General features: G+C 26.0%; 1 protein-coding gene across 1 annotated transcript; it reads left to right on the top strand.

Annotated features, from left to right (window-relative positions):
- Positions 1–12,679: 12,679 nt before the first annotated feature.
- LOC128280774 (transcription factor PRE3-like) lies at positions 12,680–13,559 on the top strand. The gene is made up of 2 exons (XM_053019205.1): positions 12,680–13,018; positions 13,100–13,559. The coding sequence occupies exons 1-2, from the start codon at positions 12,884–12,886 to the stop codon at positions 13,244–13,246; spliced, it is 282 nt and encodes a 93-aa protein (XP_052875165.1). The 5' UTR covers positions 12,680–12,883; the 3' UTR covers positions 13,247–13,559.
- The last annotated feature ends 2,194 nt before the right edge of the window (positions 13,560–15,753 follow it).

Raw genomic sequence — 15,753 nt, 5'->3', positions numbered from 1 at the left:
TTTTTCATTTCATAAATAGAAAGATAATACGTTCCAGCGCACTTAAACCCACGTCTTCATGCATCATTAGCAATAATACTCATGTTAATTAAGTTAAAACTTAGTCAATAGATAAAAATAGAAATTTAGCAAAAGGTTGTCACTGTTGTACCAATGGATATATGATTTTTATTTTGGTAATTACACTCATTAATATATATTTATAGTTTCATTTCTAAATTTTTAATAAAATATATTTTAATATGCATGTAAATATATCATAGAAGAGGGAGTATGTAAGGAGCTTTGATTCCTTTCAAAATGGAAAATTGCTATTTAGTCTCATAAATAGTGAAAATATAAGTTAATATTTTTGAAAATGATTTTTTTGTTTAGTTCATTTATAAATATAAAATTATAAGTTAATACAGTAAGAAAATTACATTTTAACTCTCAATTTTTAAGAGAAAAATAATTTAAATTTTTAAATGGTCCCAAACTTACCACCATACTTTTAGCATCATGAATCATTCAATTCAATAAAAACTTGAATTAATTGAGTTGGTTAAGCTTAATTCCCTTATTTTTCAGAGGAGGATAAAACTCTAACAGTAACGCGATTAATATCATTCGAGTCCAGACTACATCTGGGGCGATGAATACTCTGACCATCATATCAACATATACGGGATTTAGAGTATAACTTCTTGTAAAACATTTTCTTTAAAAAACGAAACTTGCAAAAGAAATTTAAGGATAGAGGAGATGGATCCTTTTAAGAATGAAAGCAAAATAATAACTAGGGTAGGAAAAATTGGCATTGTGAGAGGAAAGTAGGTAAGGTGGCTAAATCAAATAAGTAAGGATCTTAATTTGGATCCTCTTTTTATGTGTGTATATATATATATATGTAATGCACAGATGAAAATCCAACTCTCCATCACTATCTTGTTTGGCTCAAAAGTGAAACCCTCCAAATATATTCTCAGAAATCGTGCTTCAAAGTCACATCCATTGCTTAATCCATAAATCATTTAGCTACCCTTTTTTTTTCTTAATCAAAATCAAATCATTTTGTTTGTAAATTATTTTTTAAAATTCGGATATTAAAATTTTGTTATCAGTATCTCAACATCAGTTAGTCATTTATATATATTGAGGGAAGAAGATAAGGTGGAACGAGAAAGAAATTAAAGTGATCTAGTAGAGGTTAATCTACTTGTAGAGATTGAGATCTAGATTAAAAACAAGAAAACAAATTGATCGAAAAGATAAATGCTTAGAATAATTCTAGAGTATAAAAAGGATCGATCCCTTTTTCATAGTTTTTCAAGTTATTTATAAAAAAAAATTTAATCGTTCATTGGTATGATATTGGCTAGATAAGTATTAATCTTGTCAAACGCGTAATGAATACTCATAAACAGATATTATGAGATTCTATCAAAATGATATAATTAAGTTTAAATAGACTTCTTATTGTCTTAAAAGCGTGTTCATATTAAAATAAAGTTCTCTTATGAACATAGGTGGTAGGTTCCATTTAAAGTGGGTCGGATGGTTGTGCTTAGAATGTCAATGTAGAGTTAACAATACCTTTTGGGCTTGACACGTGTCATTCTGGCGAAGGGGTATAACATATTTATATATATTAAATTTTTGTTTAATTTATATTTTTATTAAAAATATTTATGTGTTTGGAAAATCATTCAGTAATTAAATTTGGGTGTACTTATTTGTAATTACACATTTGTATCATATTTGGCCACTAACATTTACATATTTTGTCAAAATGGCCGTAATTGTATTTTTTAGCTTTTTTTTACTATCAAACTTTGTTTTTTTTTTTTTTCCAAATTGCTTTTTTTTTTAACAAATTTGATGAAAGTAAAGTTAAAAAATTAATGGGATGATGCGAAATTTCATATTAAAAAAATAATAGATGATACGGAATTTCATATGTGGAATATTAACGAGATGTAATTTATTACTTAGATAACATAATAAAATAATTACATGTGAAAAATAATAAAATAAATAATTCATAAAGTTAAAAATAACTCTTAATTTAGAGAAAATAACTTAATTGTCTAAAAAATTTCAAAATGAAAGCATACGTTTGTTTACTAAGAGGTTTCAAAAGAAAATTAATAAATCAAACCGAAAATACTGAATGTGTGTATTTATTTTGAAACTTTTTTAGATAATTACATTTATTTTCTTAAATTAAGAGTTTTTTTAATTTCATGTATGATTTTTTATTTTATTATTTTTCACATGTAATTATCTTATTGGGTTACCTAAGTAATAAATTACATCTCATTAACAAGATTCTACATATGAAATTCCACATTATCCCGTTAACTTTTTTAACGGTACTTCCACTAAATCCATTAGAAAAAGCAGTTTGAAAAAAAAAATTGATAGCTAAAAAAGACCATTTTAATAAAATATATAAACATTAGTAGTCAAATTTATCATTAATCTAAAAATTACAAAATATGTAGTATAGATATTGCTAGCTTGCTTTGTTGGGTTAGAGCAGAGCAGAAGCAGGCTTGGGTGTTTCAAGCCCATTGTTAGAGTGAAGCCCTGAACCAGGTGGTTTGAAGAAAGGGGTCAAACATGGGCAACCTTGTATTAACAAAGACAGGGGAATCCCATGGTAGTGTTTTATTATTTAAACTCACATGCTTTATTTCCATAACCAGACTGTAAAATAAGAAGCAATTAACACCTGTCTTAATCATAATCCCTTTACTTGTTTTGTGGGTTAAACAGGTAATCTCTGTTTCAAAGTTGTATATATTATATATTTGTTTTGCTGATAATAAATAAATAATTCAGTCAACAGTCTAAAGGTTTAAGTTTCATAAAGTTTTCGGCTTCAAAAGTGTCTTTTGCTTCAAATTTCGTATAATTGTAGGGTTTGGTTTAACCCCACTTAAATCTCAACATTTACAATATCTTTTATAATAAAATAATTTTAATTCACATTTTAGTTCTTAAACTTTATTATTCTTTTATTTTAGTCCTTAAAATTCTTTTTGGCTCACTTCTGTCTTTAATATTATTAGACATTCTTAATTTAGGCTTGGTTTAGATGGACGGTGAATTTACTTCCGACAATGTTAAAAACAGTGTTGACGGTGAGGTTAATTATTATAGTGGTGAGATTGGACATTGTGTGATATTAGAAACAATGGTGAGGTTTGTGTTTGGATTTAAACGCAATTGTAGCGATAATGTGAGAATAAAAATGACTATTAACGATATTAGATTAGAAATGATAGATAATAGAAGTTTTTAAAATTATTTTACTTTTACAAAATTATTAAAATATGTGAAATTATAAATTCATTTAATTAAATATGTTTATTAAAATTTTATTTTTAATTAATTAATACTAATTTTATAATTTTAATATACATACTTACTACTTTTTTTAAAAAAATCAGCAATACGAACACACATTAGATACAAAAGTTTAAAATTGTAAAAAAATTGTAAAAAAAAAAATTGACTAGGGTTGCTTTTTTTTCATTGAAGCTTTCAATTGGAGTTTCAGTGAGATAAGGCTTTCCAAACGTGCCTTACCATTGGCGTTCCAAACACCTAAAAACTCCAGTAAAAAGGCAGAATTCCTTAAGATTTGATCATATTAGTGTTAATTGGTAATCCAAAGGAAGCCTTAGTCTTTTAAACATTAAAAACTAATGCAGAGATATTAGCCAATCATACATTGCCATGTGTCTCATGAAGATAGCATTGCGACGTCATCATCTAAAAAACTTTAAAAAATTTTAAAACATGAAAAAATAAAAAAATGACAATAAAATATTTAAAAATTAATACATTAAAATTTATCCTCGGTGATATCTTTTCAAGGGACAACTATTTCATATTCAAGCTCTAGGAAATGTGATTTTTAGAATTTTAAAATATTAAAGTTTTTAATAATTTTTAAATTCTAGTTAATTTTAGTAAAATTTTAGGTTTAAATATGTAAAAAATCCTCAAACTTCTTCAAAAAAGGCAAATAAACCTCTGCTTCTTTTCCCCACTCAATTGGGTGCTTGAATTACTAAAATATATCAAAAAGACCATTTAACTGTTAACTTTAATTGTTGACCGTTAAAGTTAACTATCCCTAATTTTTTTCAGTTAAAGCCATCATATGTCACAACCATGGCGTGACATGTGGCAAAAGAGATAAAAAAAATAAAAGTCAATAAAAGTTTATAAGAATTATTAAATTTTAATTAAAATATATAAAATATATAGAAATATAGAAAAAGTTATAAAACTTTATAAAGTCTTAAAAAATTATAAAAATGTAAAGAAATATAAAATTTATAAAAAATTATAAAAATTATCGTATCCTATTATCGTGTCTCTACAATATGCCCAAACTTATCATAATCAACCCAATGTTTCCTTGGTTTTGCTTACCTTTCTCCTCCTATTTATATTCAATCTTTTATTGCTGGCTTTGTTTATCAAACCAATTTCTACCCCAACTTAAGATATATAAGAAAAAGTGGGCCTCTTTGTAGCTATTGCTGCATTTTGTCACACCATAGCATACACTATTTGATTCCTTGTGCTATTTCCTTATCAATGTTTGTAATGATTTATGGTGAATATGTATGTATGTAACACTCCTCATAACAGCAACTCCCAGAGCAGTTTCGGTGCAAAAAACTTCATCGACTTCTATCAATTCATTCACTGATATAGCTCTTTTCTCTGCTTGATTTTATAATTTTTTTACAATATTTTTACTATTTTATTAAAAATTATAAATTTTATATATTACTATATATTTTATAATTTTACAATTTTTATAAGTTCTTTATGATTTTTTTATAAATTTTGTGATTTTTTTATAATTTTTATATTTTTAATAAAATTTAAATATTTTCTATAATGTTTTTAATATTTTTTATAACTTTTATATATTTGATCATTTCTCGCCACTTATCACACCATATTGTGACATGTGATGACTTTAATTGAAAAAAGAACCTGGGACCGTTAACTTTAATAGTCAACGATTTGATTGTTAAAGTTAATAGTCAAAAAGCATTTTTTATATATTTTGGTAGTTCAAATACCAAATAGAGTACAAAAAAAAAAAAAACTAAAGGCTTAATTGCTTTTCTCGAAAAAGTTCAAAGGTTTTTACACCCATAAGCTAATTTTTTATATTTTTTGTAAAGTTATAATTTTTCTATTTTTAATAATTCTTTTTACTTTTAAATAATTTTTGTATTTTTTTTGTAAGTTTTAAAGATTTTTAAGGTTTTTTTTCAAAAGATTATATCATTGTTTGACACATAGCAGCATATGTTTGGCTTGATATCTTAGTCGATATTTTAACGTCCCAAGGATTGAACCTAAAGCATCTGATAACATTAGAGACTAAACTGAGAATATCTAATAACGTTAGGACCGAAATCAGTAAAAAACTTTTAAGAACTGAAGTGGAAATAGCGATATATTTTAGGGACTAAACTGTGCATAAACCTTTAAAAAAATTATCAACTTCTTGAATTAATAAAGAAATGATAGTATCAAACAAAGCCTAACTACCTTAGGGCTTGAACTAATCCTTAACTAGTATAATTTTGTTGCTATATGATAAACCTGGTTTATTTATTGTCTTGTTATATTATATAATAAACCTTAAACTAACCCATCAAATTGTCATATGATTTGTTGTTTGGTCTTTAATATATTTTGAGTTCTTATCTAAGTAGTTAACATGTATAAGTCAAGCATCTTAGGACTTGTACTAACCCTTAATTTGTGTAAATTAGACTTACATATAAACCTTAAACTATGTATATATAACATATATTATCAATGCTTTGTTGTTGTCTAATATTTTAATTTTCTTTAAATATATTGATAATGTTATGACTCGACCCAATATATGTTATTACATATAAATGATGTACTTTACAAAATGGACATCAATTAATTTGTATCACAGTTTAAATTAACATGTGGGACATGAGTCGAGTTGTGACAGGCAATTGGTATGTTTCCTTTGGCCCTTCAATGGCTCCAAACTTAGGGTTAAAAAGGGTTTTATTATTATTAAAGATATTATAGAAACAAACCCATGTTTGTTTGGGAGGCATAAGGGCTTATCAATGAAATAAAGTTGCTTGTGGTTGTATTGTAGGCTCTTTTGGGAACATTAGATCCATTTTGGTAAGAAATTTGGTCCTAGTTTATGTTTTTTTAAATAACAATTTGTACTTATGTTAGCATGTGGTATGCTTTTCTTCAAATAATTAGAGGTTTTTAAGTTTTATCATCAAATATTGTAGTTTATGGCTTGGATCAATATGTTCTATCTAACCCTACAAAAAGTTAATCAATCAAAGATAAAAGAATCATTACTATCAATCATTACAATGTAAAAATAGATGATTAATAATTGAAATACATTCAACTTAAAATTAAATAAAATTCACGATAATAAAATGTAAAATTCTATTACTCATAAAGTGATTTTAACTGATTGGATTATGAATTTTGAACACCGATGAATAGTTTTATCCAATAAAATTCCAATAAATTTATTTGGTAAAATATAAAATTAATTTAATCACTAAAATAATTAAAATAAATTCACCTTTTAAATCACTAATATATATATTTAAAAAACTCAACAATCTATATGCCACACATGCTAAGTGTAACTAAAAAATGGGGTATTGATGATAGGTACAAATAAATTTCATTATAAAATCATGGCTTCATAATAAAATATTATTGAAGCTAGGAATGGTATATTATATACAGCAGAAAGAAAGTAATGGTGCAATGGACCACATTAATTTTAGGAGTCAAGTGGTCTAAACTACTTATGGTCTAAAAGCTTCATATTTATTTTATTATTATTTAAATATATTACCTAAAAGTTTATGGACCATATTTGTGTGTCTTGGTAGTGTGTATTTAGCCATAACTTTGCATAAAATAAAATAAAATTGATGACTATCTCATTTGCTTAGCAATAATCCCAAGTTTCCAACTAATTATGATGATCACTAATTTTGTCGGTTTACAAAAATTTTCATAATTTTATGAGTTAATTACACAATACATTCTTAATTTACAAAATTTATACTAAATTGTTCTCAAACTGTAAAATGTTTTGGTTATATTCTTAAACTATTAATGTTATATCAATTATGCTCTTCCATTTTTAAAATCATTAGTTTAATTGTTAAATGAAATGTCAAATTTACAAATAAATCCTAAATGTTCTGTCTTATCAAAACTTAATTTCAGGGTTTATTGAACCATAATCAAAACCAAAATTTGGGGAAGGAAAAAGGAAAGAAAAAAACATATTGATGAAAGTACAAAAATAGTAATAATAATGAGGCAAATCCTCCTGAAATGAAAAGAATGATCACTCTTAAGTCTCCAACTACTGACACATTTCACACTTTTAATTATGTGTTTAATTATGGTAGCCACTGTATAATGGAAAGAAAATATTTTGGGTACAATTGTAAGTTAGATATTTAATATTAAAGGATAAAATAAAATTATAAATTATTGAAATAATTAAAATTAAAATTTTTATTTAAGAAAAAACTTAAATTATCTATATAATTATATATAGAAGGATGGTTAATTTATAACATAATGCTGTTTTTTGTATTGACATGGTTGGATCTCAATTTGGAGATAAGTATTGGATCAATTGAACCAGATTAAAACATTAGTTAATTTGATTTTTATTTTAAAAATATTAATAATTTATTTAATCGAACCGTATAAACTAATTACCAATCTAATTTCTGAAATCTCTAAATCTTAATCTTCAATTATACTAGTAAATAAATAAAAGGAATGGGCTGGGGATCCTCAGCTGTCATAATCTTTAAACTTTTTGGGGTTTGATTTTTAAATTATTATTACTTTTTTTATCAGAAAATTATTATTACCTTTAATAACAGCAAATAATGAGTAATCATCCAACTATATATAATTGACTTTTTGACATGTGAAAAATAAAAGCTCCTTTTTGGGTAATTCTCATCATTGGTTATCACTCTAAAGATTTTGTTTATTGGTTGGTATGAAAATAAATTCATTATTTGCTCCTTTTAGGAAGGAAGAATAAATTGCATTATTTAAATATGATATAATTCTTTGAATTACATCAAAATTTATAAAATATGTATTAATTTAATTATTATTAATGTATTAAAATTTATATTAGTTATATTATGAATATCAAATAAAATGATTATTTGACTTAACAAGATTAAACTTATCCAAAGATGAGACTATCCTCTCAATATTTAAAAGGTTAGGATAAAAATATTAGATCCATTACAATATGGGCCTCCTACATTTAAAGCCCAAATTGGGTCTAACCCATCTCTATTTCTTAATTTATAATATATTATTCTTATATATTATGTAAGTTATATCATATGAAAATGAAATATATAATATAATGTAAAATTTTAATAACATGCTAAGTTTTTTTTTTGATACCATGTCTAATCTTACCTATAACCTACTTTAAAATCTTAAATTGAAGAAGAAACGAATATAAATACACTCAAACCTACGTCTTCCTAATTGTTGCAATAGTAATCCACTCTCTTTGAGCAAAAGTTGATTTTTGTATAAATTTTATTTTCCTTTTTATTGTGATTGGAAAATTTTTAGGTTAAAATTGGTTAATTTTTAGTTTTGGTTCCTTAACTCTGCTAAAAATTGAAATTTCGTCTTTCTACGCTATAATTAATCATTTGTTCAAATTGTTAACACCATTAACTATTCATGCTATTTTAGTTAACATTATTTTTTGAAAAGATTCTATCACACGCATATGCATGTGAAAATCATAAATTTATAGTACAAATGTGTGTTTAAAAATAAAATACAATAAATAATGAAAAGTATTGCTTAAAACTAATTAATAATAATAATGATGAAATATATACGATGTTAATATTTTTAAAAATAGATTAAAATTTATCATTGTGTTATCATCAATCTTGAGTCGGTGTCAAGTTAACTTGTGAGACCAAATCAATCAATTACATTAATATATATAATTAATGGAGGTAATAAAGTGTGCATAATAAAAATTAAAATGTATAAAAATATTAAAATAAAACTTTGGTTGAGTGGTAAATTAAAAGTTTTATTAATACAATTGATTCAAATTCAAATCCTATCATTTGTATTTTTATTGTCTTTTAAATAAAAAGACTAAATTACCCTCAAATAATATAATTTATTTTGATTAAAGAAAGACATTTCCGTAATTTTTCTAATCAAGTTGGTGACTTGATTAATGGTAATTTACTTGACGTGTAAATTTTTATTGGATTAAGTTGTTTAATTGGATTTTTCTTTAAAAAAAACACCCTTAAACATTTTATAAAAGTAGAGAAATCAAATGATATCAAATTAAAGTATATGGTAAACAATATTAGTACGTAGTTATTCGATTATGGTTTTTTTTCTTTTTTTGGTCATCAACAATTAATAAATTTCTTTTTTTGTCAACTAACAATGAAAAGTTACAAAATGATCTCAACTATTCAATTTTGTCTTTTTTGTCACCAGTTGGCTAATGTAAAAAATGAAACACCAAAAAACTATGAGAGTTGGGTGATAAAAAAAGGACAAAATTGAATCGTTGAATGACTATTTTGTAATTTTTCATAGTTGAGTGACTAAAAAAGAAAAAAATCATAGTTGGGTGATTACTAATGTAATTTACCCTAAACTAAAAGGACTATATCTTAAATATTAATATAGTATATATAGGGCCAAAACAGAATTTTACCTTAGAAGTTGTGTTTACCTTAACATAATATTAACTGGTAATGATTTTTACATTTTGAACATCGATATTTTATTATATTTTTGAAAATAATAAAATATATATCTTTAAATCACTGAACAGAGAGACTTAACAAAGTATTGAAAGCTTTATGAAGCATTCCAGCAGCATAGTAAAGTCATATTATTAAACTTTCTGCAACCCCCTTTAGTTATTACAGATTAAGGCCGAGATAAAGTATAAAACATTCATGGAAATGGACCTAAAAAGCAAAAGGATCATCCCCAAAATATGCTATAATATTTACCTTTTCTTTTTCTTATTTATTTATTAAAAAAAATGCTCGCTACTAATGGTAATTATTAAGCATGGCCATAAATGATAAACCCTAGGCAAGGCCGCAAAGTTATTAAGCTGCATGCTTTTCCAGTCCACCCCCGTGCTCTCTTCCCATGCACTTAGGTTCTGACTTTAATCACCAAAAATCATTGTTTCCTGATAATTTTGAATATGATAATATCATACATTTAATAATCTTTATATTTATACAATTAATACAAGAATGTATATACAAATTGATATCCTACCAAAAGATTAGAGTGGCCTATTACATGGGACGCATGCACTGAATTTTAGACCCTAACATGCAAAGGCACTAATGGGTAGTGCCCTTGAAAACACTGATTTTGGACCCAAAGCTCACTTTGGGTCTTTGGGGGTATTGAAAGTGGGTTTATAGTTTCATGTTAGGCTCAAAATCCAATTTTCTTCATGCTTAAATCTCGATTTTCTATAATTACATTCGCCTTCATCTATGTGGAACCAAGTATTAATGGAGGTTAGGAGCCAACGGTAAAAGTATCATATTCTATGTAAAAAACGGATAACTTAGTATTTATATGTTAGAGAATAACATAAACTAGTTTTCTATTAAAAAAATAATCTATTTTTACTATTAAAAATTGGTCCGTGTACATTAACATAAGATATACGTTACACACTATGTGCCACTGTCTAGTTATTTTATTATCCACATTAGTTTTTGATATTATAAAGGGATGATATTTTTAACAAAAATGACCAATTTACTCATCTAACATATAGGAACGAATTTTCTCCTTTTTTGTTTAAACGATAAGGTAAAATGTAATTTAACTGTTAATACAGTGCTTCGTACTCACCCTAAGCAGATCACTAATGGGGAAGAAGTTGCTGCCAATAACTCTGAAATGTGAGTCATTTTAACGCAGTAAACAAGCAAAGAGTGGTGGGTAAGTAACATAACGAAACAGTACCGACCCATCGGGTTTCAAGGAATTTTGGTGTGCCACTGCCATGCATGCTAGCTGTTGGCGATGGGAGGATATGCTCTGGTCTTTGCTCTCTTCTTCTTGACAGGCCAGCAATATATAGCAAGAAATAAAACCTTTCCCCTCAGGTTTCTAAATCTATTTTTAAGCCTTAAAACATTGTGGATGGCTATGTGGACAAAGGGTTCAAATATGACTTCTAACACTACAAGTGTATGCCTTGCCATTTCTTCACAAGGTGAGTGAGTTTACTGAAGCTACCTAGAAAGAACTTGGCTATTATTCAGCAGAATCTGTAAGTACTAAACTTATATATATATATATACACAAGTTTTAATGAATCTTTTGCTTTATGTTTGGTGGAGTGTTTTTTTTTTTTTTTTAAACTTTATGTTTGCAATTGATGTTGCTTGAACTTGCAAACAAATATATATTTCCTTATTTTACTAATTTCATGGTCCTCAAAAAGTTGTAGCAAATTGAGCATCAAAAAGAAGAAACAAACAAACAAACAATGAATGATCAATATGAAGCAACAAGGACAATGTGTGTGAGAGAGACAAATAGAATTAATGATGAACCTCATGGGAGACAAAATTATCAGATTTTCAAGCTTTAGTTTTACACTTCCAACTCTTTTGTTATCTCAGATACCATCTAGAATTTCAAGATTCACTACTCAATTATTATTATTGCCACCATTCTTCCCAACAACACCAAACCTATTGTTAATTGTTCTGAAATATGAATTCTTAAAGAATTAAATATGTTAAAACTCGAATTTCATATTTATATAACTTGGAATGATTAGAAGTTAAGGTATTCCTAACAAGGTAAAACAATCATGAAGGACTTTATATAAGGAGTCAGATTGCATTTGACCTCTCTACTAAAAATTAAAAGTAAATTAATTTTTACGCATTAGATCAAAGAATAAATTAGTCCTTGAAAATTCCTTCAATTTATAAATTTTAAAACTAATCCTTGTATGTTTGCATAAAATATACATGGCACGCCATCTATAACTATTTGGTTATTCGATAATTACACCAATTCTTAATAGTAGAAATGAATGAAAATTTTAACAGAAAATACAAATTTACTTTTTAATCTATTATATAAGTACTAATTTTTTTTTGCGTAAATAATACTTTTAACTTCCTAACAACTACCTCATAAACTTAAAAAGTTGTTAAATCCAAATTTCTAATTTTATTACCATATTCTTACTCACCGACCAACACCCTATTAATTATTTCACTTTAAACCCCCTATCAGTAGCTTATTGACCATAGGATTGGGGGGTGGTGGTGTTAATAAATCAAGTAAAACTCCACTAGTTATGGAGAAAGGATTATAATGCTTCATAAATTTCCATCATTTAGTCAATTGCATACGCATGCATGTTCATCATGTTATTGACTCAAAGACAAACAACAACCTTTCACCAACAAAAAAAAAAAAAGAAAAAAGAAAAAGACAACCAGCAACCTCTAAGGAAAATCCCTATAATTCCTCAACACAAATCAGTTCTGCTGATTTTGGACAAATGGGCCTAACTCATGTCCCTAAATTTATGCTTTCCCATCAAATATTCGATTTATACGATGTCAATACAAATATTTTTATATATAAACACTATATTAGTCTACTACTCTATACACCATCTATATAAACACTTGTTGTTTTCAGTTGCTAAATACACCATCGAAAAACTCTATAACTAAACATCAACCTCTCCCTTTGCACCACAATGTCTAGCAAGAGATCAAGTGGAAGAAGCAACGAAAGATCAAGTGGCAGCAGAAGCAATGAAAGCGAAGATTTTAGCCTCAGACTTAGAGAACTTTTATCAACTAACAAGAAGAAGAAAAGAAATGCAGCAAAGGTAAGATTTGGTTCATTTTAAATGCTAATCCATATTTCTCGCGTTGCGATCATTATTTAAATTCTTGGTGACATGTTGCAGCTTCTGGATGAGACATGCAATCACATTAAGAAGCTGAATGGAGAGGTTGATGATTTAAGCAATCGGATATCAGAGTTATTGAATTCATCAGAGACTGAAAGCAGCAATATTAATGCAAACATCCTCAGACAATTTCTACAGCAATAATCACTGCCATTTTTGTTCCTTCACTAAATATATATATATATATATATATATATATATGCTTCAAGTATTGTAATATATAATTTATATACACATTTCAGTTTGTTTATTTGAGTTGTTCCGGGATATTGTTGGCATCCAAGAGAACAGGTTCTTTATTTTGGTTTTATTTTGCTTTTCTTTTTATCTTCCATCACTCTTTAGGGTTTGTTGGACGATGATAAGTTTTGGGTTTCAAAGAATTTATTATTATAATATATTTTTCTTGATTTTTATGTGTGATTATATAGATATTGGCAAGAGATATTCACCGTTATTAGTGTTCCAATAATTAAGGATTAACAAATTAAATTCTTTGACTTATTCGGACTTTTTGTGCTAATTCATACAAAATCAAGTCATTGTCCATGAGTCTTTTTCAATATTTGTTTTGCATGGTTAAAAAATTATTTTAGTCCTTAAATTTACATTTTTTTTGTCAAATCACATAAAATAAATAAAAATAATAATGTTTTTTTTTAATTTTATTAACATTGTATACACGTAGATTACCACGTAAATGTCGATGTTTTATCTACGTGACAACCTACACGTATATCACATCAGCAAAGTTAACAAAAAAAAATACAAATTCAAGGGCTAAAAGGGGTCAAAAATTAAATGGAGGGCTAAAATGACTCTTTTTATAAAGTTGGAGGGTCAAAAAAATTATTATGCCTATTTGTTTTCAAAGTTTTAAGCAGGGACAGCATCATTATATTTTATGTTCTCATTAATTACACTTATGGAAGCCAAAATCTATAATAATTAGCTAGGATTATTACTAATCTAAACCTAAAATTACTTACAAATTAAGATTAGCAAACTGTTTAATATTTAATATATACTGTTAACTAAACAATTACATCTATTGAATTTTATAAATAATTTGTATCTAATTTTTAAATTTTTAAAATAATTTTCTTAAAATCCAATCCACAATTTTTAAAACTTTTGAAAGAATTTTAAAGAATTAAAGATAGAGTGGTAGACCGACAGAGTTTCAATAATGACATTCGTACTTACTAAATAAACAAGATTATGATGTAGCAACTAAACCAGTAGATTATGTTTTGAAAAGACTAATTAGTAGTAGATTTAGAACTCAAAAAAAATGAGTATCAATGATTATATATTTTAATTTTATATAACAACTTATTTGATTACCCATTGGATAATTTTTATTAACTGAAATTGATATATTTCATTATTTAATTTTTAAATAAGTTTAATAATTTAGATTAAAAATCATCTGATAGAAAATTTTAATAAAAATTTGAGAATAATATTTAATAATCGCTTAATAAATTTTATTTATTTAATTTTTAAAATAATATTATCACATTTTCCATTAACTTATCATCTACTTCTTCATTCTCTTCTTTGTCCGCTATTTTTTTTTTTTAGAATTATAAAGATAGACTTTGAAAGAACATTGTATATATCTCTATAGATAAATAAAAATATGTACTTTTCTTTTTCTTATTATTTGCTCTTTTATTATTTATTTCACAATATACTATCAATACTATACTTATATTTTTTTTCACTATTCTCAAATCATACCACATATCCGATCTTTCTTTTTCATTGTTCTCTTTTCTAAACAATTTTGGAAAGAAAAAAAAAGCCAAAAATTCACATCTCCCTTAACCATTTGACCACTATAATAACCATTTGACCACTATAATCTGTTGAAAATTTTTTATCAATCTATTTATAAAATAATTTTTCATCAAAAGAAAATACTAAGAGTGAGACTCAAACACCAACCTTTTGGTAGCTCCAGCCTCCACAACCTTTTACCGCTCAAGCACTTAAAATTTTGATCTTTCTTTAGAAAAGAAAAAAATATTATTATTTTAAAGTTTTTTTAATTCGAAATTTTTTTATTAAATTATATTATACGTGATATTTGACGATTAAATTCTAATAATTAAATATACTTGAAATTTAACTAAATTTGTTGATAGAGAGTATTATTAATTTGCACTTTTGATTAAGTGAAATTTGATAATGATATAGATGGGTGCGGATTAAGATTGTAAAGTTTGTCCAAGTCGCAAATTTAAATTAGGGCTCTAGACTTTTGAAAAGAAATTTAAATTTTGATACAACCTGAAACGCAATCGAACACAATCAAATTCAAGTTAGATAAAATAATTAAAATAAACAAATAAGATAAATAAAATAGAACAATAAATCAAAAATTGGAGCAATAAGGAAGAAAACAAAGAACATAGATGGAAAAGATAGAACGTGGTATGTAGAAGTCCTAAGAGACTTTGAAAACAAGAAGAATCCACAACCCCCTTTCAAGCAACTCTAATTTCCCCTCCAAGAAAGAAAACTTGGCAAGAAAAAAATTGAAGATGATCCACACAATTTGAAAATATTGTTTAAACTCTTCTAAAAGAGAACTTAAGAGAAATTCTTGGAAAGAAAAACTTAAAGAGAATTTATTAACTCAA

Source organism: Gossypium arboreum, chromosome 9 (assembly GCF_025698485.1).
Source record: "Gossypium arboreum isolate Shixiya-1 chromosome 9, ASM2569848v2, whole genome shotgun sequence".
In the NCBI taxonomy this organism is placed as follows: domain Eukaryota; kingdom Viridiplantae; phylum Streptophyta; class Magnoliopsida; order Malvales; family Malvaceae; genus Gossypium; species Gossypium arboreum.
The sequence above is the reverse complement of the archived record's forward strand: the minus strand, read 5'-3'. Positions and strand labels throughout refer to the sequence as shown.